Genomic DNA, 27985 nt, shown 5'->3' with positions numbered 1-27985 from the left:
ATGGGTCGGAAATTAAGCAGGCGCCTCCGCTCCCCGCATTGGTGGGCTCGGCCACGGCCCATCCCATCCCTTCCCACAGCAAAGTTCACTACCCCGAGCATGGCCAGGGCGCTCGGGCGGTTCGGCCCGCTCTGGGCCGGGGGCAGGAGGCGACACCCCGGGAGCGGTAAGGGGGGGCGCCCCCAGGGTGGGCGTTGGGAGCAACTAGCCCTGGCCCCAATCCGCCCCCACCCGGCCGGGGTAGTGCGGCCGCCCTGCCTGCCCCGGCCCGGCGCCTAGCGGGGAGCCGCTGCGCCCCTGGGCCGGGCTGCTCCTGCCTGAGCGAGCGGGGCGCTGGGGCGGGCTCTGCCCCTCACAAACCCCGTCCGGGGCCGCCTCCGGCAGCCGCAGAGCTGAGCGTGGCAAGAGACCCCCAGCGTGCAGCCGGTTCACAGCCCTGGGCCGCAGTCCGCTCTCCGGTGCGTGGGCTCCACATTCACACGGGGGCAACCACGCTGGGCTGGGTCTGCGGGTTCAGGAGCTATCCGTGTGTGAACCCAATCTGCGTGAGCCCGCAGTCAGTCCGGAGGGGCTCTGTCTGTTTCAGGAGTGGCTAAGGAATCCGCTGGCCTGAAATGTGCCAAAAGACGTTCCTGGGGTGCAAGACGTGACTGTCTGGAGGAGTTACGTGTTTTAGAAGATAAATACTAAGGGGAAACATATAAGTTTAGTAAATCTATATTTCAGCTTTACAAAAAACACAAATGTTTAATGCATTTTCTCCTTGAATGAAATCTCTTGGAGGAAATATAACTACCTTGGTCCTCACTTATATTGTTGCAAAAACAAATTTTCAAAGAAAGTTTGTTTCAGATGTGTGCTTTGAGATGTTGTGATAATCCTCCTAATCCACTGTATTTTATTAGATACACTTACACAGCAGGAATTGAAAAGCTCTTTCTCCATGCAAGCAAAAATGCCTCCTTGTGACTTTTCACCTGAAGAATATGAGGTAAGTCATGCACAGGGCACTGTACTTGGGTCTAGACTAGATCTCATTGCTAAGATCACCATTCTGCTGTATGCCGTAATTGTTCTGTTCACTAGCTTATTATGAATATTCTTCAGTGGCATCAGAAGTTTAGATCATGGCTTTTATCCTTCTCTGAGATCCTTTGGAGATCAGAGTTAAACAGGGCCTCTGTGGTGCTGATTAGAATACAGTAGAAGAACAATCTTAACCCAAGGAAAGGTAGCAATGAACCATTTTTCTATTATTTGTTTCCCTCTCACTGATTTTTAATACCTAATTTGAGGAGTTCTATAAAATGTTTTAACCCCTCCACCAAAATGTATGCCAAGTTAGTTTTTTGGGGGAGTGCAATAGGGGTAGAGAGGGAAGGGGAAATGTTTGATTTTTAAGGAACTACTCTTATTTGCTGTCTAATGCCCCATGGCCTGTGTCCAGCAAGGAACTAATAAGTATCCGATCAGTTAAAAAGGTGTATTTTCAAGCAACAATCACATGAAAGATAAATGTATGACTTCGATATCATGAATTAAACACTGTTGAGTAGGTGTTCTGTTACTGTGCCAATTTACGGTTACAGAAATGTGTTTACATTTTCATCTGATGGTGACAAGATTTATGATGGTCCAGATATCTTCTGTGATTCTGTGGTTGTGGATCAGTTGCCAAGATAGCTCTGTATCCTGTTGTCACCCTGCCTCATTGGATCACAACTGAGAGTACCAAATTCAGGAGAAGCTGCTGAGAAATAGGGCAGAAACACCAAAAGCTGGTGGTTATTCTCCCATAAGATATACCAGACCAGAAACAAAAGTAAACTTCTGTTTCACCACACTGGCTAACAAGAAGTCAGAAAAGCAGTCTCCTTAGGTAGTCTAGTCCTGGTTTTAGAGTAGCAGCCGTGTTAGTCTGTATCCGCAAAAAGAACAGGAGTACTTGTGGCACCTTAGAGACTAACAAATTTATTAGAGCATAAGCTTTCGTGGGCTACATCCGAAGAAGTGGGTTGTAGCCCGCGAAAGCTTATGCTCTAATAAATTTGTTAGTCTCTAAGGTGCCACAAGTACTCCTGTTCTTTTAGTCCTGGTTTTAACACCCGACACTAGACTTAATGATGAGTGGTTATTTAAAACCAATTTCATCACACAAAGTTATTCTGATCCCAAAGGACCAGCCACATACCAAGTCAATATATAACTCAGAATCTTACTCAATAATTACACTGTTGCCAATCCTTTAGCATCTAAAGGCTTATTTATAAAAACAAAGAAAGGTGAGAGTTAAAATTGGTTAAAGGAATCAAATACATACATTCATTGCAAAGTTCTTGGATCAGGCTTATCGCAGTGATGGAATAAACTGCTGGCTTAAGTCAAGTTTCTGGTTGCTTCCAAATGATTTGGAAGGTCCTCAATTCCTTGGTTAGAATGCTCCCATTAGTAAAAGTTCATAGTCCAGAGGTTAGAGCAGGTAAGAAGCAACATGGAGATGTTTCCAGGGCCATTTATAATTTCTACCATGTGGAAAGAAACCTATTGTTCTCGTTTGAGGAAAATTACAGGTAACAAGATGGAGTTTGGGGTCACATGAGCAAGTCACATGCCCATGTTAAATCTGCTTAATTTGTAATAGGTTGTGGATTTCATAATCTTTCATAAGAGATCAGTGCAATATAGCACTCTCGTTTAAATTATGAGATTTCAGAGGTTTATATAGCCTAATTGTAGGTTAGTATTTATTTTAAAATTGTAGTTATTTAGTTAACTTGGATTCCAATGTGAACAAATTATGTTGTGTTGATATGATGAATCTGTAGATACCTTTAGTAATGGGGGCAGAAATGATTTCTTCCCTCCTACAGTCCTATTCCTATGAGCGTATGCTGAAGATCCGCAAACAGAATCTGTCTCCATCACTGAAAATGTACTACAAGAAACCACTGCTGCTACATCAGGGACATATGCAGTGGCTGTTTGATTATGAGGGACGAAGGTACCTTGATCTCTTTGCTGGAATTGTTACTGTCAGTGTTGGTCACTGTCACCCGTAAGTATGTTATTGTATGAGTTACACTGACTAATATAGAAATATACTTTTGCTTTTTTGTTTGTGGCCCCATATATCCCAAGGCAGAATATGGCACGCTGTGTTTTGGTGTATCTGGGATCAGATTCTTAGATTCAAACCAGCTGCAGTGATCTTTTGGCAAATTAGCTCATTCCTCTTTTTCTTTATTCATTCATTTGTTCATCCGGTAGTCAGGAAAATGCCAGAATTTTAAGAATTAATAGCAGAGTCAGAAAAAAATTGTATGTATGTTGGATTAAATTAGTCTTTCTTACTGCACACAGGAAGGTAACTGCAGCTGCCCAAAAACAGCTTGGTCGTCTGTGGCATACAACCAACGTCTACGTGCATCCATCAATCCAGGAATATGTGGAAAAACTAACAGCACTTCTCCCTGATCCACTTAAGGTACCTAAATCCCAGCAGGATGGATGCCTGTTAATTAAAATAATTTTATTTCAATAGATAATGGAGAGTGCTACGATATTTGGAGACAAAGTATTGTGATATCAAACTCATATCCTTATTTAAAAACCCCAAAGGGAGTACAAAGCTTCAGGTAAAGAGAAAAAAATTACAGTTCTCAGGACAATGCTGATCTTTACAGTGAGCTCAGAGCCACACATGAATAAAACCCTAAACTGTTGCCCTACTGCTTGGATCCCTACTGTCTGAGTCACTTTCTCTTCAAATTTCCTCTTAAAGGGGCACTGTCAATTTAAAAATCACTCATAAGTTGAAAAATGTTTTGCATGCTATTGTTACAATTAGCACTTAAGTTTTACATGGAAAGGAGACTTTGGGAGAGGAAACATTTTTTAATCCAGTTTGTTTATGTAGTACATATAAACTGATTGTAAAACACAAGATAGCTGGGGGACTCAGTAGCAGTAGTCCCTGGCAGATGATACCAAACTGGGAGGGATTGCAACTGCTTTGGAAGATAGGGTCATATTTCAAAATGATCTCGACAAATTGGAGAAATGGTCTGAGGTAAACAGGATGAAGTTTAACAAAGACAAATGCAAAGTGCTCCACTTAAGAAGGAACAATCAGTTTCACACATACAGAATGGGAAGAGACTGTCTAGGAGTACGGCAGAAAGGGATCTAGGGGTTATAGTGGACCACAAGCTAAATATGAGTCAACAGTGTGATGCTGTTGCAAAAAAAGCAAACATGATTCTGGGATGTATTAACAGGTGTGTTGTGAGCAAGACACGAGAAGCCATTCTTCCGCTCTACTCTGCGCTGGTTAGGCCTCAACTGGAGTATTGTGTCCAGTTCTGGGCACCGCATTTCAAGAAAGATGTGGAGACATTGGAGAGGGTCCAGAGAAGAGCAACAAGAATGATTAAAGGTCTTGAGAACATGACCTATGAAGGAAGGCTGAAAGAATTGGGTTTGTTTAGTTTGGAAAAGAGAAGACTGAGAGGGGACATGATAGCAGTTTTCAGGTATCTAAAAGGGTGTCATAAGGAGGAGGGAGAAAACTTGTTCACCTTAGCCTCTAAGGATAGAACAAGAAGCAATGGGCTTAAACTGCAGCAAGGGAGGTTTAGGTTGGACATTAAGAAAAAGTTCCTAATTGTCAGGGTGGTTAAACACTGGAATAAACTGCCTAGGGAGGTTGTGGAATCTCCATCTCTGGAGATATTTAAGAGTAGGTTAGATAAATGTCTATCCGGGATGGTCTAGACAGTATTTGGTCCTGCCATGAGGGCAGGGGACTGGACTCGATGACTTCTCGAGGTCCCTTCCAGTCCTAGAATCTATGACACGACTCACGGCTGGTCTACACTAATGCTGTAAATCAATCTAAATTACACTAGTTCAGTTATGTAAGTTATGTAACTGAAGTCAACGTAACTTAAATTAATTTACATTGGTGTCTACAACACGCTATGTTGACGGGAGATGCTCTCCCTTCAACATTCCACCTCTCTGGGAGGTGGAGTACAGACGTCAACAGGAGAGCACTCTGCCATCGACTTAGCGTGTCTTCACCAGACCCGCTAAATCAACACCGCTGCATCGACTGCAGTGGTGCCGATTTAGCCAGTAGTGTAGACATGGCCTCATTAGTAAGGCTAAGATTTTGTCATGGTTATTTTTAGTTAAAGTCATGGACAGGTCATGGGCAATAAACAAAAATTCACGGAAGCCGCAACCTGTCTGTGACTTTTGCTGCTACAAGCCATGCTTTCCCCCGCCACCCAAAGAGAAAATGGGACACCCCCAGCTGCTAGCCCGAGGTGTTACCCACCCAGGGCCGGCTCCAGGCACCAGCACGTGCTGCATCGTTGAATCAAAGACACCAGCATGTGCTTGGGGCGGCACCTTAGAAGGGGCAGCCAATGTTGGGGTGGCGGGGGGCGCTCGCGGTGTTTTTGTTGTTTGGTGGAGCGGCGCTCGAGGGGGTTTTTTTGTTTTTGTTTCGGCTGGGCAGCGCGGGGAGTGTTTCGGCGGTGCGGCGCTGGGGGGGGGCTTCGGCGGCCCGGCCTGGTGCTGAGGGGGGGTTTGGGCGGCCCAGCACTTCGGGGGTTTGGGCGGCCCAGCGCGACGCTTGGGGATTTGGGCGATGCGGCGCTCGGGGGGGGGGGGGTGAGAGGCCCGGCGCTCCGGGAGTTTGGGGGGCCCAGCGCGGCGCTGGGAGGGGGTTGAGCGGCCCGGGGGGTTGGGTGGCGCGGCGCTCGGGGGGGGGGTTGGGCAGCCCGGCATGGCGCTCGGGGGGGGGGAGCGAGCGGGGGTTTGCCCGGCCCGGCGCTGGGGGGGGAGGGTTGACAGCGCGGCGCTGGGGGGGGGGGGGGGGGTTACGGCGGGATGGTGCTCTTCTTTTTTGCCTGCGGCCGCAAAAAAGTTAGAGCCGGCCCTGTCCCCAACCCCACCCCTCGCGCGTGAGGCTGTGGCCCGTCGCTGGAAGCCTGAGGAGGGCCCCCTCAGGAGTCTGTCGCCTGTGGCTGGAACCTTGCAGGAGGCCCCCTGAGGATGCTGTCACCTGTCACTGCTGCTATCGGAACCCTGCCAGGGTCCCGGTGGCTGCTAACTCCAGTCCTGCAGCCCCTGGGACTGAAGCAGAAAATGTCACAGAAGTCTCTGAAAGCCATGGATGCCGTGACTTCCATGACCTCCATGACATAATTGTAGCCTTACTCATTAGCAGTAGTCCCTGACACTACTTTAAACTGCTGGTTGAAAGCATAGTATGCACAAGCTACCTGAATACGTGCCTAGGGTTTCGGGTGGGATTGTACTCTGGATGGCTAGCCCCTTGTGACACCATGGCTGCACCTCTTATTTTAGCATTCTTGCTCAATCAGAGCTAGTGCAGGTGTCTCCTCGACCTGGAAATTACACCTTCCAACTCCAGTATAGACATAACCTATAACACTGGTCTACAATTTTTGAGAAGTCGTCTGCTTCAGAGATAAAATGTGCTATTTATTATGTATTTTGATGTGCTGAATTCAAATATGACAATTAAAACAACTGATTGGCTACTGTTTCTAAGATATTTAAGTTTTTACATTTTATGTCTATGTATATTGTGTAGATAGTAGAGTTTTAATCATAAATTGTAAACCTAGGTCTTTTCATGTGTTTATGGTTGCTTTACATGATAATATTTCACCTGTCCTGTTTATGTAATACTTTAAAAATCAGCAAAAGGGTTATATAAATAAAATTTATTATGAAACAAAAGGCAAAAAACTATTCTGTACATAGTTTAGTCCTATTCAGTGTCTACTCGGCGCTTCTTGGCTTGTCTCTTGTATTCATTAAATGGAGCATCTCTTGTCACTGTCCAGCAATAGTCTGCAAGCATTGATGGGCTCCATTTGCCCTGATAGCGTTTCTCCATTGTTGCAATGTCCTGGTGAAATCGCTCGCCGTGCTCGTCGCTCACTGCTCCGCAGTTCGGTGGAAAAAAATCTAGATGAGAGTGCAAAAAATGTATCTTTAGCGACATGTTGCAACCAAGGCTTTTGTATGCCTTGAGGAGGTTTTCCACCAACAACCTGTAGTTGTCTGCCTTGTTGTTTCCGAGAAAATTGATTGCCACTAACTGGAAGGCTTTCCATGCTGTCTTTTCCTTGCCACGCAGTGCATGGTCAAATGCATCATCTCGAAGAAGTTCACGAATCTGAGGACCAACAAAGACACCTTCCTTTATCTTAGCTTCACTTAACCTTGGCAATTTTCCACGGAGGTACTTGAAAGCTGCTTGTGTTTTGTCAATGGCCTTGACAAAGTTCTTCATCAGACCCAGCTTGATGTGTAAGGGTGGTAACAAAATCTTCCTTGATTCAACAAGTGGTGGATGCTGAACACTTTTCCTCCCAGGCTCCAATGACTGTCGGAGTGGCCAGTCTTTCTTGATGTAGTAGGAATCTCTTGCACGACTATCCCATTCGCAGAGAAAACAGCAGTACTTTGTGTATCCAGTCTGCAGACCAAGCAAGAGAGCAACAACCTTCAAATCGCCACAAAGCTGCCACTGATGTTGGTCATAGTTTATGCACCTCAAAAGTTGTTTCATGTTGTCATAGGTTTCCTTCATATGGACTGCATGACCAACTGGAATTGATGGCAAAACATTGCCAATATGCAGTAAAACAGCTTTAAGACTCGTCTTCGATGAATCAATGAACAGTCTCCACTCATCTGGATCATGAACGATGTTGAGGGCTGCCATCACACCATCGATGTTGTTGCAGGCTACAAAATCACCTTCCATGAAGAAGAATGGGACAAGATCCTTTTGACGGTCACGGAACATGGAAACCCTAACATCACCTGCCAGGAGATTCCACTGCTGTAGTCTGGAGCCCAACAGCTCTGCCTTACTCTTGGGTAGTTCCAAATCCCTGACAAGGTCATTCAGTTCACCTTGTGTTATGAGGTGTGCTTCAGAGGAGGAGGATGGGAGAAAATGTGGGTCCTGTGACATTGATGGTTCAGGACCAGAAGTTTCATCCTCTTCCTCTTCCGCATCTGACTCAAGTGAGAATGATTCTGGTGCATCAGGAACCGGCAGTCCTTCTCCGTGGGGTACTGGGCGTATAGCTGATGGAATGTTTGGATAATGCACAGTCCACTTTTTCTTCTTTGACACACCTTTCCCAACTGGAGGCACCATGCAGAAGTAACAATTGCTGGTATGATATGTTGGCTCTCTCCAAATCATTGGCACTGCAAAAGGCATAGATTTCCTTTTCCTGTTCAACCACTGGCAAAGATTTGTTGCACAAGTGTTGCAGCATATGTGTGGGGCCCACCTCTTGTCCTGATCTCCAATTTTGCAGCCAAAATAAAGGTGATAGGCTTTCTTAACCATAGTGGTTATACTGCGCTTTTGTGATGCAAAAGTCACTTCACCACAAACATAGCAGAAGTTATCTGCACTGTTCACACAAGTACGAGGCATCTCTGCTCACTTTGCCTAAACAGAAATGTGTCCCTTTGCAAAATCAAACACTGACAAATAAGAGAGCACGACACTGTATGATTTCTAGAGCTGATATAGGGCAATTTGTTCAGCAGAGTGATGTAAGCTTCGTTATGATTGCATCATCCATGACTTCTAGGAATAACATGATGCAATTCATATCATGTATGATGCAATACCAGCTTCAGATTGCATCATTCATTGTTTTGCCTAAAAAGCAAGTACTGTCCAAACCCAGTCATAGATTTATTCATAGATCCAGTCAAAGATGTATTTTAGTCATTTCTGGTTTAAATTGAGATCCCTTCCCTTTATCAGGGCCGGCTCTAGACACCAGCAAAACAAGCTGGTGCTTGGGGCGGCACATTTTTAGGGGCGGCATGGCCGGTGCCAGAATGCCGCCCCTAAAAATGTGCCCCGGCCGCCCTAGCTCACCTCCGCTGCTGCCGGTCGCGCGCCATGGCGCGCGAAACAGCTGATTCACGCGCCGCTGCTCCCCCTCCCTCCCAGGTTTGAGAGCCTGGGAGGGAGGGGGAGACCCTGAGTGGCCGCGGCGCGCGCGCTGCTTCTCCCTCTCCCTCCCTTCCTCCTAGGCTTGAGAGCCTGGGGGGAGGAGGCAGGGCTGGGGATTTGGGGAAGGGGCGGAGTTGAGGCGGGGCCGGGGGTGGGGTAAGAAAAAAACGGGGGGGGGGAGCCAAAATTGTTTTTGCTTGGGGCGGCAAAAATCCTAGAGCAGGCCCTGCCCTTTATAACTCACTTATCCTCCGCCATTCCCAAGTCAAGGGTCGTATATACTGACCCAATAGCATATCTTGAAAACTAGAGCCAATCAACAATTTTAAGCATCATTTTCGTTCTCAGTGACCCAGAATTAGTAAAGTTTGACTACATTTATTTCAGAAGCATTTTGGCTGTAGAGCAGTGTAATGGGACATCCTGCCATTGGCCCTCGTAGACAGCACATGAGCATCACTAAGTTTATTTCAGTTTGGAGTTCCTCTTGTCAGTGACAGGATATCATTCCAAGTGCTGAGTGATACTTTATATGAAAATAAATCTGTCTTGTACTGAATAAACAGATGCATTCAATATTTCAAACTCTTTGAAGGGAAATTGCAGGAAAATTGGTTCTTTAAAGAGCTACATTTAGTTAGATTTGCCATTGTGAAACAAAGTAAATGTTCAGTATAATGAGATTACAATTGTGCTATTTATTCTTCCTTAGGTGGTTTACCTGACTAACAGTGGGTCAGAAGCCAATGATTTGGCTATGTTCATGGCAAGGGTTTATACTCGTAACTTTGACCTCATCTGTTTCAGGTAATTATATTAGGGTGCTTTATGAAACTCCCTTTTCATAATCAATCTGTATAGCTGTATATTGTATGAAAAAGAGGCTGAGACCTTGTTAACCAGATTCTGCCACAGACACATCCTAAAAATTCATTTGTCTGCCAGAATAGAGTAAAACAACAGTAGTCATTGGGAGCTAAGATTCAGCAAGTCTGCTTGTGTTAGAAATACTCCATTTACAAATCATGCATTTACCTACGACCTATAACTTCTGTTTTTAATCCTTAAGTAAGGTGTGTGTAATTTTTTTTTTTTTTTTTTTTTTAGTATTATAAACCATGTCCATTCTGCTCAGACATCTTGGTAATAGACACCTTTAAAAATAGTTAGAAAGACAGACCTTAACAAACTGGTAGTCTTGCAGCCATCCTGCTGAGCACAGGATTCTGAAATCCACCTGATATACTAATTCCCATGAATGAATTCTGAATTGCTTATTAAACTAACCCCAAACCACTACCCGGTTTCTCATGAGTGGCAGTAACAACTTCAGAGAAGAGGAGCCCAAGATTAAAACAGCAGGGGTGTTTGTCATGTAGGATTCAGATATTCTGGCAGACCTGCATGAGGAATCTTGCCGTTGGCTCCAACCAGTGTTCTTAGCCCTTCACCTTCATGAGCACTAAATTCACGTACAGGTCTGTCGCATCTTACACTGGGGTTACGTTCCGCAGTCAGCGCGTAAAGCGAAAATCGCATATAGTAAAATTACATTGAGTGTAATGGCGGGCGGAATCACCCGCACTACAGGTACAGTATTAAAATTGTTATTTTTCTCTCTTTTTGTTTTGTTTTTGTTTTGTTTTTTGTTTTGCCGACAGCGTAAAGCTGAAATCGCGCATGTTAAATGCGCGTAAGATGCGACAGACCTGTATTATTTTTTAAGTGTGCTTTAAATTGCAATGAAAACTCCCAGCTGGTAGGCACTCAAAACAGAGTAGCATATAGGGCAGAGGCATCCCTTACTGGATGCACCCATGTTTTCCAATGATTTGCTGTCTTCCACATACGCATCAGAAACCAGCCTTCTGTGAATACTGATATTGTTTCCTCCTAAAAACTTTTGCAGCTAGTGTAATCAGAAGAAAATGAATGTTGTTTGTGTGCTTTGTTCTGTTCACACAGAGGAGGATACCACGGAGCCAGTCCATACGCACTGGGCTTGACGTCCATTGGCTCTTATAAGAATGGTGTCGCCAATGGGTTTGGCTGCCAAACAGTGAGGTTTGCTTTTTGTAATATCTGCTGAATAACAAGTCTTCTGTTTGTCTGAATATTACAGCATTCATGTAATGCTTTACATCTTCAAGCCTCCCTGTAGCCCTCTGAGGTTGATAAGTAGTATATATACAGCCTAATTCACCATTTCACTGCACCCTTGTGTATCCACACAGAGTAAATGAAGAATGTTAGCAATGAGAATGATAGTGTTTTATACCCATTTGGCTCTCGCTTTGTACTGGTATAAATGCTGCACAAGATGCAGAGCAATGGTGTATTGCCCTTCAGGTCCTATTCTTAGGTCTGTTAGGGCAGGTTTGTCCTGGTTTGCTGTTGCAAAGCTGCTTAAAGATGGCCCATAGGGGATTCCCTTTTGGACTGAAAATATTTTGGAAATACATAGTGACTCCTACAACACCCCCTCAGAGTCCCCACCATAGGGGTTGTGTCTGGGGAAAGGGGTGTGCATGGTAGCTCTACAGCTTGGTGACCCATGGCTGCGGGAATGGTTTCTAGAGGCTGTGGCAGCTGGTGTTGGCTACTGTAATCTATGCCAGGAATCAGACCAGCCACAGAACTGGCCCCCAAAGGGCTCCTTTGTGATGTGCTCCTTCCCCCTGGCTCTTCGATGCATCCAGCCTTCTTTGAGTGCAGCTGAGAATCTGGCCCATAGAATTTATTAAATGACTTGCCCATTGTCACATAGTCATTGGCAGAGTCAGGATTAGAGTGTATAAGGGCAGGTCTACACTTACTTCCTGGTCCGGCCGTAAGCAATCGATCTTCTGGGATCAATTTATCGCGTCTTGTCTAGACGCGATAAATCGATCCCGGATCGATCCCGGAAGTGCTCGCCGTCGACGCCAGTACTCCAGCTTGGCGAGAGGAGTACGCGGCATCGACGGGGGAGCCTGCCTGCCGCGTCTGGACCCACGGTAAGTTCGAACTAAGGTACTTCAAATTCAGCTACGTTATTAACGTAGCTGAATTTGCGTACCTTAGTTCGAAGTGGGGGGTTAGTGTGGACCAGGCCTAAGTTCCTGGCTTCCAGCCCACTATCATGAGTCCCCTAGACTTCACTGCGTCCCTCTAAGGTGGATAACTGGATGAAAAACAGTACTCGGAGTAGTTATCAGTGGTTCATTGTCAGATGTCTAGGACACATCAAATGATGTCCTGCCAGGAGTCTATCCTGAGTCTGGTACTAGTCAATATTTTCACTAATGACTTGGATAATGGAGTGAATATGCTTATAAACTTCACAGATGACACTAGGCTGGGAGGGGTTGCAAGTACTTCGGAGGACAGCATTAGAATTTAAAATGACCTTGATGAATTGGAGAAATTAGTGAAATCAACAAGATGAAATTCAATAAAAACAAGTGCAAAGTACTACAGTTGGGAAGGAAAAATCAAATGCACAAATAGGAAAATGGGGAATATATGTGGCTAGGCATTAGTACCGCTGAGAAGGATCTGGGGGTTATAGTGGATCACAAATTGAATATAAGTCAACAATGTGATGCAGTTGCAAAAAAGGCTAATATCTTTCTGGGGTGTATTAACAGGAGTGTCAGATGTAAGACACTGGAGGTGATTGTCCCACTCTGCTCTGCTCATCACTGATGAGGCCTCCGCTGGAGTGTTGTGTCCAGTTTTGGGTGCCACACTTTAAGAAAGATGTGGACAAATTGGGGAGAGTCCAGAGGAGAGCAATAAAAATGATAAAAGGTTTAGAAAACCTGACCTAAGAGAAAGGGTTAAAGAACCTGGTCATATTTAGTCTTAAGCAAAGACGACTGAGGGGGGTATTTGATAAGTTTTCAAATATGTTAAGGGCTGTTTGTAATGAGGACTGGGATCAATTGTTCTGCATGTCCACTGAAGGTAGGACAAGAATTAATCCATTTAATCTGCACCAGGGAGATTCAGGTTAGATACTAGGAAAAGCTTCAGACCATAAGGATAGTTAAGCTCTGGAACAGCCTTCCAAGCAAGATTGTGGAATCCCCATCCTTGGTGATTTTTAAGAACAGGTTAGACAAAAACCTGTCAGGGATGGTTGCGTTATACTTGGTCCTGCCTCAGCGCATGGGGCTAGACTAGATGATCTCTTAGGGTCCCTTCCAGCCCTATAATTCTCTGACTTTACTGCTCTTTTTCTAGGGATGCTTGGAATTAAACTGGCCATTTTGGACAAAACTGTAGTGAATCTTGGGTAACAATAATTAACTAACATAACTAAAAAATAAACAGGTCAGCCGTGAGTGAATACCCCCAAAAATAGTCACTTGAGGACAGAATGTTTCTAACTTCAGAAACTTTAATTTCTGGCCTTCTCCCTCACTTTCTGCATGAGGCCTCAAATCTGTGAGGGGGGGCAAATGGTCCTTATTTATTTTTTTCACAAGTTGTTTTCGGATTTTTAAGTTCTCTTTATCACAAGCTCTATTTAAACAAAACAACAATATTGGAATAAGTGTTTAATGACTTTCGAATGATCAGTGTAAATAAAAAAAAATTCTGTTGATCAGTACTTACATTCCTCACACTGGCAAAATTACAGCTGTTTGTTGTGCTTTGCAGACAATGTTACCAGATGTTTTTCATGGTCCTTGGGGAGGAAGCCATTGCCGAGATTCTCTGGTGCAAACTATTCGGAAATGCAGCTGTTCTCAAGGTTAGATTGTGGCAAAAAATGTCCATTGGTAGGTGCAAAAGAAAAGGAGAAGGCAACTGGATGTTTAACAACATAGACAAATATACACTACTAAAAATGCACACTACTACGAATATTACCGTTTACTGAGAAGTTTGGTGATTGTAATTTTGGCAAGCAAGTCTTCATCAATATGGCCTCTCGGCTGTGATTTTTTTCAAAGGGGCTTAAAGGAATTGGATCCTCAACTCCCTTTCAGAAATATGTGGGAGCTGGGCATCTAACTCCTGTAGAATCCTTTGAAAATCCTGAATTGAGCCCCTAATGACTGAGTCAAGTTCAATTCTCATAATCAGTAGCCTGCTGCTCTGAAATATTTAGAGTTGCCAGGAGATTAGGGATACTAACAAATGTGTTTTCTGCTCTCCTGGGTAAAGTTTTGGTAGCTGTCCATCTTTGATCTTGAAGGGACGTGATCAACGTAAACTATAAATCAAAAACTCTGGAACATTGGGTGGCAAAAGTCTTGCATGGAACAAGGCATTATGGATGCTGCACAGTGTGTCCAGTCCATGTGAACATAAGAACGGCCGTACTGGGTCAGATCAAAGGTCCATCTAGCCCAGTATCCTGTCTACCGACAGTGGCCAATGCCAGATGCCCCAGAGGGAGTGAATCTAACAGGTAATGATCAAGTGAACTCTCTCCTGCCATCCATCTCCACCCTCTGACAAACAGAGGCTAGGGACACCATTCCTTACCCATCCTGGCTAATAACCATTAATGGACTTAACCTCCATGAATTTATCCAGTTCTCTTTTAAATGCTGTTATAGTCCTAGCCTTCACAACCTCCTCAGGCAAGGAGTTCCACAAGTTGATGTGAAAGCTCCACTGTTCTTTTACAAGTGACGATTAGAAAATAAATTGTTTTTCTTCTAGGTGCAATAAACATTGTTTACTCACTTTTCCCTAAATAAACAACAAAGCAGTCTCTTGCCATCTTTCTTTGTCGCTGATGGTGAATAAAAGGAGTAGCTTGCAACTACTTGAAGACATCTGGTTTGTGTTCTGTTACAGTACATAGTGATGCCCAGTCACATACAGTCATATTTTCCATAATATTCCTATCTGCCTTTTCATTAGAAATCATGCTGGACCAAGATGTACTTAGTCTTATATTTATCATATCATAGACTTTAAGGCCAGAAGGGGCCATTGTGATTATCTAGTCCAGGGATTATCTAGTCTCAAACTCAATTTACCTTAGGGCCAGTGCCAGTTCTCAAATCCTCCGAGCGGGCCAATGTCACTCATGCTGCCCAGAACCCGCTCCCCCACAAAACTCCGCCCCTCACCTGCCTAAGGCTCTGGGACAGAGTTTGGGTGAGGGAGGAGCTCTGGGGTAGGGGATCGGGGTGCAGGCTCTGGGAGGGAGTTTGGGTGCAGAAGGGGTGAGAGGTTGGGTTTTGGGAGGGAGTTTGGGTGGGGGAGGGAGTCTGGGGTGCAGGCTCTGGGATAGCGTTTGGGGGCTGAGGAGGTGTGGGGATGGGGTGCAGGCTCTAGGAGGGAGTTTGGGGGCTGCAGAGGTGTGGGAAGGGGGTGCAGGCTCTGGGAGGGAGTTTGGGGGCGGGAGGGAATGTGGCGATCGGGTGCAGGCTCTGGGAGGGAGTTTGGAGGCTGGGGAGGTGTGGGGACAGAGTGCAGGCTCTGGAAGGGAGTTTGGGGGTGGGAGGGGGTGTGTGGGAAGGGGGTGCAGGCTCTGGGAGGGGGTCGGGGGTGAGGCGCTTACCTGGGGCTCCAAAGCGGGGCGGGGGGCCTCCGTGTGTTTCTGCCCCCAGGCACCGCCCCTGCAGCATCCCATTGGCCGCAGAGGCACTCGGGGCGGGGACAGCGCGTGGAGGCACAGCCCCACCCCACCCCTTACCCGAAGGATGGGGCTGGCAGCCACTGGAGCAAGCAGGCAGACCCCTGAGTGGGGGCGCCTGGGGGTGACAGGTGGGGCCAAGGGAGAGACCCGGCCCCAAAACTGCTGGAGCCCCGCAGGCCACATTGGGGAGGCTCACAGGCCGCAGATGGCCCGAGAGCCGGGAGTTTGAGACCCCTGATCTAGTCTGTCCTCCTGCACATTTCAGGCTACAGAACTTCACCCACCCGCTCCAGTAATAGACCGATAACCTCTAGCTGAGTTACTGAAGTCCTCAAATCATGATTTAAAGACTTCAGGTTACAGAGAATTAACCATTTACACTAGTTCAAACAAGCAAGTGACCTGTGCCCCATACTGCACAGGAAGGCGAGCCTCTCCCCCCCCGCCCCCCAGTGTCTCTGCCAATCTGATCTGGGGGGAAATTCCTTTCTGACCCCAAATATTGTGCTCAGTTAGCCCCTGAGCATGTGGGTGAGACCCACCAACCAGACAGCTGGGAAAGACTCCTCTGTAGTAACTCAGAGTCCTCCCCATCTAGTGTCCCGTGTCTAGCATTCACAGGTGGGCCATGTGCCACTGTAGACAATCTTATCATACTATCCCCTCCATAATTGTCTCAAGCTGAGTTTTGAAACCAGTTAGGTTTTCTTATTCAGGCAAACTGCTCGTTCATTCCTTGGGCTGATGTTCAGTTCTTCTAATAACTGCCCCCCGCCTTGCATCTATAGCACTGGTCTGAAGGATGGGGCAAACCTCATATGCTGCAACTTCCTATTGGCACGCTATGATTCTGTGGAACTTTTTAGAGAATAAATGGTTTAAAAAAGCTTAGTGGCTTGGGGTTTTTTTGTAGGAGGGGAGAAAGATGCCATACAGTCAGACTGAGGTTCTTTTGTAACTTCTGTGACCTAGGAAAACTAAGAAAAAAGACTGACTTGCTGCCACAGAACATATGTGGGGAAACAAAATGATTAATTTCCTTTGGTAATGCTAATCTGGGAACATTATAGTTCTTATTACATACGTTAAAACACTAAAGAGATGTTCTTATTTACATATGTTAAAACATTGCTATTTCACATTATTAATCTAACTTTATATTATTTTCAGTACATTAGTCTTATCAGTATTTCCTCAACACAGGCTGTTGTGAAGCAAACGACCAGTACATTGAACAGTTCAAAGACACTCTGAGTACTTGTGTGCCAAAGGCAATAGCTGGGTTTATCGCTGAGCCAATTCAAGTAAGTGACTTGTAATAGTAAAGTAAACCACAAAGAGCTAAAACCTGAATGGGTTTTTTACAAGTTTGACAAGCCCTAAATGTAACTTCCCTGTAACAATAGCAATTTTAATCTTCTCCGAATCACTTTGATCATTCAAAAGGAAGGGCTGCAACATTACTTAAATCTTAATTTTTTTCCAGGAGGGTGACTTGTCAATCAGACATCTTGGAGAAATCCTGGCCCCATTGAAGTAAAATGGGAGTTTTGCCTCTGACTTCAGTGAAGCCAGGATTTCATTCTTTGTATTGTTTTTGTTTTTTGTTTTTTTCCCCCCTTGATATCTGAGAACAGGATTCTTATATTTTCCATATCCTGTCTACTCAATAACAGACCAGTGGGCAACTTGAGCTGCACAATATTCCTACAAAACAAAACTGGTAAATCAAATTTTAGTCTTACAAGCCTTAATGTCCCTTTCATAGATTGATTTTAAATATTTAGCAAATTATTTCTAATGAATATACAAGTATTTAATAAAATATGGCAGGCTCAAGCAAAACAGGTAATTTTAACCACTGTTGCCTATCCGGTTTGTGTTTAGCAATAGCATAGATGCTATCAGTTGATAGATTAAAAAGTGTACAGAGCTCTATTGTAAACTATTATTCTTTAAGGTCTTGTTTGCATTCTCAGGATATTGAAATGCTAATAAATTATACAAATGTGCAGGCTGTAACTTAATTTATAATACTTCATTCCTAATTACATGTTGTTTTCCCTTCTGCAGTATACTGGTTCTGTAGAAGTAGTCTGTTAAAAGTATTAAAGTAACCCTGTAAGTTACAGATACCCAGTGAGTGTACAGTAAATTATCCTTTAAAATGCCTAATTGTTATAACAGAGAGAATTAATTTTAGGAATTACTTTTATCTTCAAATCGCACTATGCCGAGTTTATCTAACAAATCCACAGAATTCTCTCTCCCCCTCTGCTTTTCTTTGTAGTTTCTGACTCCCTCGCACTTAACTTCTGACTCTCCTCATCTCTGTCTCTTTTGGCAGTGCAGCTGTAGTTAAGTTTCATTTAATTCATACAGGCTCTAGGCATTCCCCTATGACATGAACCTCATAGTCCATTATTTAAGATATTAGTCTAAGTTAGGGAAGTGAAAGGCCTGTTACGCCATCAAGTCCATCTTGCTCGAAAACCAAGGTTATGCCCTACAGTATGTTTTCTGGTGTTATACCTAGTCTAATTTTAAATTTCCTAGTGCTGAGGTTTCAATCTGTTCCACTGGGAATATACTTTAGAGTATAACAGTTTCACTGAAGGGAATTTTGTCCTGATATTAGGACTAAATTTTCCCTTGCTTAGTTTCATCCCATTATACCTACGTATTCCCCTAATTTCTCTCCATCCACTGGGGTTTTGCAGCCTTTATATACTCCCGGATTATTATGTTATCCCTCCATCTTTGGCAGTTTAGCCTAAGTGTATATATTTATTTTAGTCTTCTCCTAATCATTTTCTCCAGCTCTCCGTTCATGTTTGCTGTTGGTCTTTGAACTCTCGCCAGTTTGTCCTGTTCTGGTAATAACATGCCTACAAGTGATACAACTTTCCAGATATTGTCGCCATATAGAGTATAATTCTCTGAAGCATATTTGGTGTTGGTTCATTAGACAAGTGGTTCCAAAACTTTTTTTGCCTCTCTTTAAAAAGCAACAGAGGGTCCTGTGGCACCTTTAAGACTAACAGAAGTATTGGAGCATAAGCTTTCGTGGGTGAACGCCCACTTCATCAGATGCAAGTTGCTTTTTACAGATTCAGACTAACACGGCTACCCCTCTGTTACTTTGCCTCTCTTTGTGACCCAATCAGGGTCCAGATTGGAGAGGTGAGGGGAAATGAGACGGGACCTACAGGACTTGCAGATGGGGTCGCAGCACCACTCAGGTTTAGCCCATCTACTAGGTTGCAACAGCCAGAGCGGGGAACTGGGCCCAGCCCCACAGAACAGAAGCTGCTGCTGTGCAGTGAATAGGGATGGGCTCATCTCCCCTCCCCCCCCCCAACTCCTCTTCACATTGGGCCTGTGACCCACCTAGAACCTTCCTGCAGCCAACAGGTGGGTTGCGACCCACCGTTTGGGAAACGTTGCATTAAAGAGAGAAAGCTGACATCATGTTTTATCTTTTACTCTTCACTGTCTCCTAACTCTTCATATTGTTTTATTCTTATAGCCCATGTAATATTGATACAAAGTGGGAATTCAAGTTAAAAAGAGATCCACTTTCTGCCCATTTAGCAATGCGGCTAAACAGATCTACCACAAAAGGGACTTTGGTCATTAAGTCATCTAGTGAATTAAAGTTCTGCCTAGATTTCTCACTGTCTGATCACCCTGAGGCTTGCCCCTGTTTGTGTTGTAGCGTTTGTGCTGAAGACAATATATTTGTGCATTTCTGACAGGGTGTTAATGGAGCCATTCAGTATCCTAAAAGATTTCTAAAGGAAGCTTTTCAGCTAGTGCGTGAAAGAGGAGGCGTCTGTATTGCAGATGAAGTGAGTATCCAGAAATACATTTCTTGGGGATTGAGATATTTCTGCCAGGCCACTACAAAATCCAGCAATTGCATGAAGGCAAAAGATAGACCTGGAAATAGCCTAAGAGGGGAACAAAGTGCGGCATTCCAGCACAAGAGCCTTTGCTAGACAAAGCTAGTAGCAGAAGTTATTAATCCTTCACTTTCATGTGCATTAAATTAACACAAATAGTACTCAGTTGACAGTTTATGTTGCAAATTCTTAGGGTCCCACTCGCTGGTTGTGTAAATGGGTAGAGCTCCATTGACCTGTTTACATCAGCAGAAATTTTTTTCTTTAACTCTTACCATTACTCATTTGAGGCCTGATCCAGAGAGGCTATGTCTGCATTAGGAAAACAGTTTTTACATTTGTAAAATTTTAATCTTTAATCAAATTGTGAAATTGTAGTGTAGACAAGGCAAGTACCTCTGTAACTTTAGAGGGGAGCCTGCTGCAACTCTTCTGCAGTTACCTGGGCCAGCTCCAGGCACCAGCGAAGGAAGCAGGTGCTTGGGGCGGCCAATGGAGAGGGGTGGCACGTCCAGGTCTTCGGTGGCAATTCGGCGGCAGGTCTCTCAGTCCATCTCAGAGGGAAGGCTCCGCCGCCGAATTGCCACCGAAGAATGAAGCGGCGCGGTAGAGCTGCCGCCAAAGTATCGCCGATCGTGGCTTTATCTTTTTTTCTTTTCTTTTTTTTGCTTCGCCGCTTGGGGCAGCAAAAAAGCTGGAGCCGGCCCTGGCAGTTACACATTTTAAATCTAATTTGCTTGGTTAAGACAATCTGAATTACTACTAACTAACTCTGTTAGGGAAGCAGTTTAAGTGACTATGATGGATGCTAGAGGTGTTAGGGGTGGTAGAATTATTACAGCTTGAAACTGGAGATTCTGAAAAGTGCTACACAGATGCAATTCCCATTGACTTTAGTGGAACTGACAGCTTCCCAGTCCCTCTGGCCATGTTTACTAGGAGAAAAGGTGTTAACTCTCTCATTGTAAAAAACCACTTTCTTAGTATTGTAATTTTTATAGCTGGTCAGTGCTGGAGTACACCAAACCATTAAGGTACCAGTAATGTGCCAGGTGTATCATAACTCAGAAGCAAGCTCTGTTAGATGCTTCAGCAACTAGGCCTTGTAGGTGCTAATCCTGGTGGGTCCCAGTAACTACTCAGACACATGGCTAAGTGAAAGGGTATTTTATCAGGGCTGGCAGGAATGGGGAAGTTAGCGAATATCCTAGGCACGGAGGCTTAAACCGTTGCAGTTCAAAATGAGCAATAGCAGTTCTTGTTTGGGTCCCTGGGGCAGCCAACTGAGTTAGGGCTTTTCAGTTTGAGTACCTGGGGTGGCCTTTCCAGTCTGGTTTGTATTCAAGCAAAGATGAATTTACAGATTTCAAGGACAGGATCACTTAGTGGTGAGTCTCTCATTAGGGTCACTTTGCACTGGCTCCCTGCCCTGTCGCTTCCCCATCAGTCCCACACAGACCCAGTTAACTTTTGGGGGAATTCTGCGCTACTGCATGTGTGCATAATTAATGAGATGTGCATATTTTAATTTTTTTGCACAGAAAAGGCTTCTGCCAAAATGTTGCTGCAGTTCTGCCTTTTGCCCACCAGAGGGCACTGTGGCACAAGAACAGCAGAGCTACGGGGGAAGGGGTGGCTGAGTGGGGCACAGACACTGGGGGATGGGGTGTCTGAATGGGGGTGGAGGGACACATGGGGACAAGGCAGATGTGCCTGACTGAATGGGAGAGGCTGGGGGTCAGCCAGGGTCTGCACGGGGGAAGCTCCCTAACACTCCATCCCAACCCCCCCAAAAAACTTGTTCCATACTTTTCCCACCCATACCCAACAACCCTCACAAGTTCACACCCAGGCTCCTTCCCAACAATTTACTTCCCTCTCCCTCAGCTCCTCCGTTACCCCTGGCTCCCCCCAGCCTTTGCACCGCTTCTGAGGGTGCAGAAAATATGGTTCATTATTGTAGTTTAAATGAATTGTTACTCAGAGTTCTGTATTAATATGCCTAGTAAGGAATCTATTTGTCAAAAAAAACCATTTCCTGAATCTTTTTTGTTGTCTGTATTGTTACAGACATACTTGCTGACAGGTACTTTGAAATCAATGACCAAAAATAATTGAAACTGGTGTGATTATAATGTGTTATTTTGACAAATAAAATATGCGGAATTTTTGGCACAGAATTCCCCCAGGAGTACCAGTTGTAACATGTGGCAGTCTCAGCTTGTTCCTCACAGGGCTCTGTATACAATTCCTGGGGGTTCTTCCCTGTATCTGGCTTACCATAGCAGTTTCTGCTCCCTGAAAATGCCCAGTCACTTCCTGAACAGGGTCCTTTCTCCTGCCTGGCCAAGGGAAAAGAAGGTATAATAGGGAATGTAGTCTCCTGCCTGGGCATTTCCTGGATGAGGATACATTCTCCTACCTGGCCAGGAGGAAGGGGATGTGCAGTGGTGAGGGACTGATGGGAATTGTAGTCTCTTGCTTAGCAGGTTCATCACAGTATAGTTTCTCTAATGGAGTTCATTATATTAACTCAATTATGTTTTGAGTAACAATACTAGATTTAAATTGTGTAATAACGGGAGATAGTCTTAGGATGTATACAATGCCACTTTTCATTTGTATCAAGTGTACAGTGTCTCTATAAAGATGAGCTGTCAACAAAATCAATAGTGGAACCTGTCTTGTACTACAGTCACTATTTAGCATAGGAAAGAAAATGTGTGAGGATGAGTTGAATGAGGATCCTGCTAGAATAAAGTTGGCATTTAGAGTCTACAAGTGCAAATTGGTAACAGAAAGGCACAGATAAAATACAAAATATGAAACCAAGAAACAACTTAAACAATTTTGGATTTTCTTTTGAAAGGTCCAGACAGGGTTTGGACGAACTGGCAGCCATTTCTGGGGATTTCAAACACATGGTGTAGTCCCTGACATTGTTACTATGGCAAAAGGAATTGGTAATGGCTTTCCAATGGCAGCTGTCGTAACCACACCAGGTATAAATATTTGTTATTTTAAAGCATGAAGTTGAGGTGAATAATAAATATATTGTAGAATAACTTAGTTTCCATAGAGCCTTTTGTCCAACCAGATTACCTTAGAAATATTAATATATTTAGTCTCAGAACAGACTTATGGGGTTGGTAAGTATGATCCCCATTGCACACGTACAAAATACTGAGGCATTGATTGTAATTTTTTTATCAAACTCAGATTGTGCTCCTCATTACACCAGTTCAAATCTAAAGTAAAACTATTAAAATCAATGGAGTTATACTGGGGTAACTGAGATCAGCATCTAGCCCAAACGAGTCGTTGGCAGAACTGACAGAACTCAGAAATCCTGATTGAGTTCACTGCCCTACCCATTAGACATACCTTTAATACTAAGGAAGCATTCTGGACAACTCTAGAATTGTTGACTAGTTAATAGTAACGATTCAGTGGATTTAATGTCTCAGAGAAATAATGGATTTATTCATTGCTGTAGTGGATAATTCACTAGCTCTGTTGGAAACTTAAATGTTCATCTATAAAAATCCATTCACCTTCCTTTTAGCATCTGCTACACAGATCATATATTTTCTGGAACTTTGCCCTAAATCGGTTACCAAGAATATACCGTTTTCTTCTCCTTTTGCCTGCAGTAAAACAGAGAATGATGCATAGTATTATTAAATGTGAAGCTAAAACTGATAAGTACTATCACCAGACTTCAGGTAATTGTGAGGCAGGAAATCAATGAGTATTCTTTTTCTTTTAGAGATTGCAAATTCATTGGCTCAGAACCTTCATTTTAACACATTTGGAGGAAACCCTATGGCCTGTGTAGTTGGATCTGCAGTTCTTGATGTAAGAAGAAAGTGATATGTTCATAATGTCTTACACTATTGTTTGCTATGCGTTATGGAAGAGGCAGCTTCATGCTACTTCCCTTTCCAATGGTGGAACTTCTAATACATACAGAAAATGAGACAAACTTTTATTTTTATTAATTCATGGGCAATATGCACTTGTAGAAAAAATAAATTGCCTGGCTATTCCCATTTCTATAACTGATTTCAACTTGTAGCAGGAATAGGAGGATTAAATTACTCTAGGGATAATACTGTGATTGACAGCTTCATCATTTTCTTTCCTTGCTTACATTCTTTGCTTCCTGTTTGTCAATAGAAGTATAAATGGAATTTACTTACGTAGCTCTCATAATTCTAAGTAGTTCTGTCCCATGGAGTTCTCATCATTTTTCCTTTATAGAAATCCTCTAAACTAGCAAAAGCACTTATTCTGAGGTACACACTTAAAATGTATTTTAACCCTCAGAGCTTCCACTTAAAAAAAAAAAAAAAAAAAAAAGTCAATTTAAATCCTCATGCAACACCTTGAAAAGCATGAGCTGCACACATGCCCCTATTGATCTGAGGTAATTTAGTGTGTAACAAACAGCCACATTCACTTGGTCACATGTAAATATCCTTCCTTAAACCTCATTTTAAAACTGTATTGCCAGGTTCTGAACATCTGGCTCCCTTATTACACCCTGATTTACTGGCCTTGTTCCAACAGAATAGGCTGTTGGTCCTCTGCACCACTCTCTACTATCACAGTCAGCATAGTAATTAAAAAACCTAGGAGATCCAACACCTCATATTTTTTGTTTAATATAACTGTTACCAGAGTAGTTCAAATCCAGGTTCTGTTTTATCCACAATCCTCAAAATCTGAACAGGATTAAATTAAGACAATGTGGCAGTTTTAGACTCTCAAATTGCAAAATATATTGTTCTGTTCATTTTTGCAATTCAGTGTAAAAGCAGGTTCGTATTGGTCAGTGATTAAATACAGTAGTATCTTTTTGTTTTTATTTCCAGCAGCCCCCAGCTCCTGGTGCACAGTCAAGATATTAGACTGTGTGCCAGGAGCTGGGGGCTGCTAGAAATAAATCAAATTAAGTTACTGCATTTTAAAGTGAATGCTTTGCTAAATATAGCTTAGTAATGTACTCAGGTGTTTCCCAGAAAGCTTTACAAGGAGTAATAGGCTTACTGCCAAATTATAGGCACCTCACGTAGCTTGGCACTGCTAGGGCAAGGGAAAGAGGGCTAAACTGAACCTGGCAAAGATTTTTAAACGGATTACGATGGTCAGCTTTATATGCACAGTCAAACCTCAAATATACCCTAGAACCTGGAGATCAATTATTAATTGGTGGGTAAACATTAAAAAAAAGAATATGACATAAGCTATGTTGGTTAATTTGACAAGTGTAGCTTAGTTTTTTTACAGCATTTCCTATTATACTTGAAGAGGTCAAATTTAAGACAGGCTTAATAATACAAGCCTGTTGTAAATCTTTGCTGAGGGGTAATGAGATTGCAGGCCGGTTATAGGTGTGCAGATTAGCCAAGTTCTGTATTTGATTCTTTCCCACAACATTGGTCTTTGTACATCATTTTTAACCAGGCTATTGCAGAAGACGGTCTACAAAAGAACAGCGAAGAAGTGGGGGCTTACATGCTATTGGAGTTTGCTAAACTGAGAGAGAAGTTTGAGATCATTGGAGATGTCCGTGGCAAAGGCCTTATGATTGGGATAGAAATGGTGAAGAATAAGGTTGGTAAATGGCACATGCCCTTCTATTTACCCCAGTATTAAGATTCAAGCTTCCTGTGAAATGACTGTATGCCGACTGACAGCTACTTCTCTGAAAATAAGGAGTCAGAACTCTCCACTGGCTAAAATTTAGAACGTTCAAAGTGCTTAATACATCAGAAACTCTGAGTAGTCCCATCTTAAAAGGCAGGACAATCATTATCTTTCTCCAAGGAGGGTGGTGGCAATGGAACACTTGTTGCTTTTTCCATAATTTAAACATCTAGCCAAAAAAAAGTCTCTCTCTCTTCCCTCCCCTACCCCGCCTTCCACAGGACAGTCGTCAACCTCTTCCAGATGAAGAGATGAGTCCGATCTGGGAAGATTGCAAAGACATGGGAGTATTGATTGGCAGGGGTGGAATTTATAATCAGGTACAGTAACTGATGTGGACTTCTTTTATGTATCTTTTGTCCTGACTAAATCGCAGTGGATTTGACTTCTAAAAATTACTTTTCATTTAAGAATTATAAAAAAAAAGTGAGTCTTGTTTACTAACTTCTGAATATAGCAGATCAAGCAGCTTTGTCTTAATCCTCTCAATTATAGTGTATTCAGTATAAATGTTATTTACTGCTGTTAAGATTCCTACCTTTCAGACAAGAAATGTGACCCTCAATAGTAATTTCTGATGCATCTAGCAGCCGGTTCTGAATTCCCTATCTCTAGTATTTAGATACTCTCTAAAACAGCAATGCCTACGGCTATCAATTCTAGCCTGTTGTTCAGTTTTATTGGCACAGCATACAATCAGGAGAGCTGATAAAATTCTACCCAGCTGGGAAGAAGACAGAACATCTCTTCCTTGTGAATCCATCAATATGGGGGCATGACCCACAGAGTTATTAAATATTGTACCCAGTAAATTGTGTGAGAGATCTTATTTCACTTCAAGTGCAATAAGTTAACAGGCAGCAAAGGATTGCTGGCATTTGCCTCCTCCAAGGTAATGGTAGGGTTTATTAGCTTACTGCTGTCAGTGTTCAGTCAGGATAGACAGGCAGAGGACTTAACCAGGCTCCCTCAGATCAGCCAGTTTCCTTGGGAATAAGTTACAGTAGGGAAAGGGGTCACTGGAGACTTGCTGATGTGCATACTCCACCTCAAATTAATCCTTGCATTGCACAATCAACTGATAAGAACAGATTTGCACCTGTTGAAGGTCTAGTAATATTTCAGCCTGATTGTGTGTGGACAGAGCACCTGCAGACAGCAGGAGTTGTAAGTGTTCAACTTCTCAAAAAATCAGACCAGGTATGCATATTAATGATAGATTTAGACAGTTTGCCCTAGGATGTGTAGTTTAATGTTTGGAGAGCATGGAAGTAAATAATATTTTAAGTCAAAACTCAGCCCCAATTGTAACAGGTGATAGGCACCAGGAGGGTTTACATAAAAGTCAGTGGAATTCAAATAGGAATGATTTAGTTCGGTGGATTCAAACAGTTGGAAACCCAAATTAAGTAAGGGAACATATGTTAAAACTACATTGCAGAATAGAACCATGCAGAAATGTTTGCCGATGAAAAGTGTGTGTGATTGAAGTGCACTATTTAAATCACATCTTACTAAAATAGATTCACGTAGTATAGAAAATAGCACTGTTTTCCCCCTTCTACCTACTGGCTGTTCCTTCTGCTAGTTAATCTATTTTTCCACACTTGACTCCTGCAGCAACACATCTCAGGATGACTAGTTAGGGCTCCCTCCATTTATTTAATTCTTCTGCCCAGTTGTAGTATTGAGGTTTCTTAAATCACAATGTAGAAATGCTCAACCACGTGCCTAGCATCTGCTAGTGTGGGTGTGGTTCTTGCATGGGAGTAGTTTGCCACTCTTAGGGCTTGGCTACACTTGCGAGTTACAGCACGATAAAGGAGCCCCGGGCACCCTAGCTCACTCCCCGTCCACACTGGCAAGGCACGTAGAGCTCTCTGACTCCGCGGCTACAGCGCTGCTGGTACTCCACCTCGACGGGAGGAATAACATTTGCTGTGCCTTGGCTACAACGCCCGGGCATCAGTGTGAATGAGGTGTTGCGTTACTGCGCTCTGATTGGCCTCCGGAAACATCCCATAATCTCTTTAAGTCAAGTGGCCACTCTTGTCATTGTTTTGAACTCCTGTAGGAATGTGGAAATACCCTTTCAAAGCTCCATTTCTGACAGCCAGCATGCAAGCCCTTAGTGTGGAATGCTGTGAGAGAGAGAGAGGCAGGGGCTGCTGCTGTCTGAACTTACAAGACAGCATGCTGACATGCTCTCAGCCCCCCAAAACCCCACTCACTCTCCCCCCACATACACACAACACACTTCCTGTCACACTCCACCCCACTCCCATTTGAAAAGCACATTGCAGTCACTTACATGCTCAGATAGCTGCCCATAATGCACTGCTTCCACTGCCGCTGGAAGTGCCGCAAACGTGGCCATGCCAGTGCGCAAGCAGCTGTCAGTGTGGACAGACTGCAGCACTTTCCCTACTGCGCTCTACGAAGGCAGGTTTAACTCACAGCACTTAGGCTAGGCTGGTATTACCATTGTTACAACTAGTTTGGTATCTTACTTTTTCCAGGATTACTAACCTTTAAAAATGCTGTGATGGTATTAGTGTCATTGCACATCAATTGGTCTCTGCCTCCAGTTTAAAAAAAACCTCTCTTTTCTCTCCTCAGACATTTAGAGTTAAACCTCCAATGTGCATTACTAAACAAGATGCAGCCTTTGCAGTGGAAGTATTTCATGCTGCACTAATGAGACATTTGGAAAGAACAGCTGCAAATTAGTGTCTGAATAAT

General features: G+C 43.7%; 1 protein-coding gene across 1 annotated transcript; it reads left to right on the top strand.

Annotated features, from left to right (window-relative positions):
• On the top strand, positions 1 to 27973 carry AGXT2 (alanine--glyoxylate aminotransferase 2). Its single transcript, XM_065406687.1, has 14 exons — positions 1 to 166; positions 906 to 991; positions 2871 to 3055; positions 3361 to 3484; positions 9750 to 9844; positions 11003 to 11096; positions 13685 to 13778; positions 16830 to 16930; positions 19385 to 19477; positions 22401 to 22533; positions 23301 to 23389; positions 25001 to 25150; positions 25465 to 25563; positions 27863 to 27973. The coding sequence occupies exons 1-14, from the start codon at positions 1 to 3 to the stop codon at positions 27971 to 27973; spliced, it is 1620 nt and encodes a 539-aa protein (XP_065262759.1).
• Positions 27974 to 27985: the final 12 nt, after the last annotated feature.

This window comes from Emys orbicularis, chromosome 6 (genome assembly GCF_028017835.1).
Source record: "Emys orbicularis isolate rEmyOrb1 chromosome 6, rEmyOrb1.hap1, whole genome shotgun sequence".
Lineage (NCBI taxonomy): Eukaryota > Metazoa > Chordata > Testudines > Emydidae > Emys > Emys orbicularis.
The sequence above is the reverse complement of the archived record's forward strand: the minus strand, read 5'-3'. Positions and strand labels throughout refer to the sequence as shown.

What these genes read in the sequence shown, in the direction of transcription:
- AGXT2 (XM_065406687.1), top strand. Translation starts at nt 1, where the DNA reads ATGGGTCGGAAATTAAGCAGGCGCCTCCGCTCCCCGCATTGGTGGGCT. An exon ending in AGCTGTCGTAACCACACCAG is followed by an intron (nt 22,534 to 23,300) that starts GTATAAATATTT and finishes TTTTTCTTTTAG; the next exon opens with AGATTGCAAATTCATTGGCT. An exon ending in GGGGTGGAATTTATAATCAG is followed by an intron (nt 25,564 to 27,862) that starts GTACAGTAACTG and finishes TTCTCTCCTCAG; the next exon opens with ACATTTAGAGTTAAACCTCC.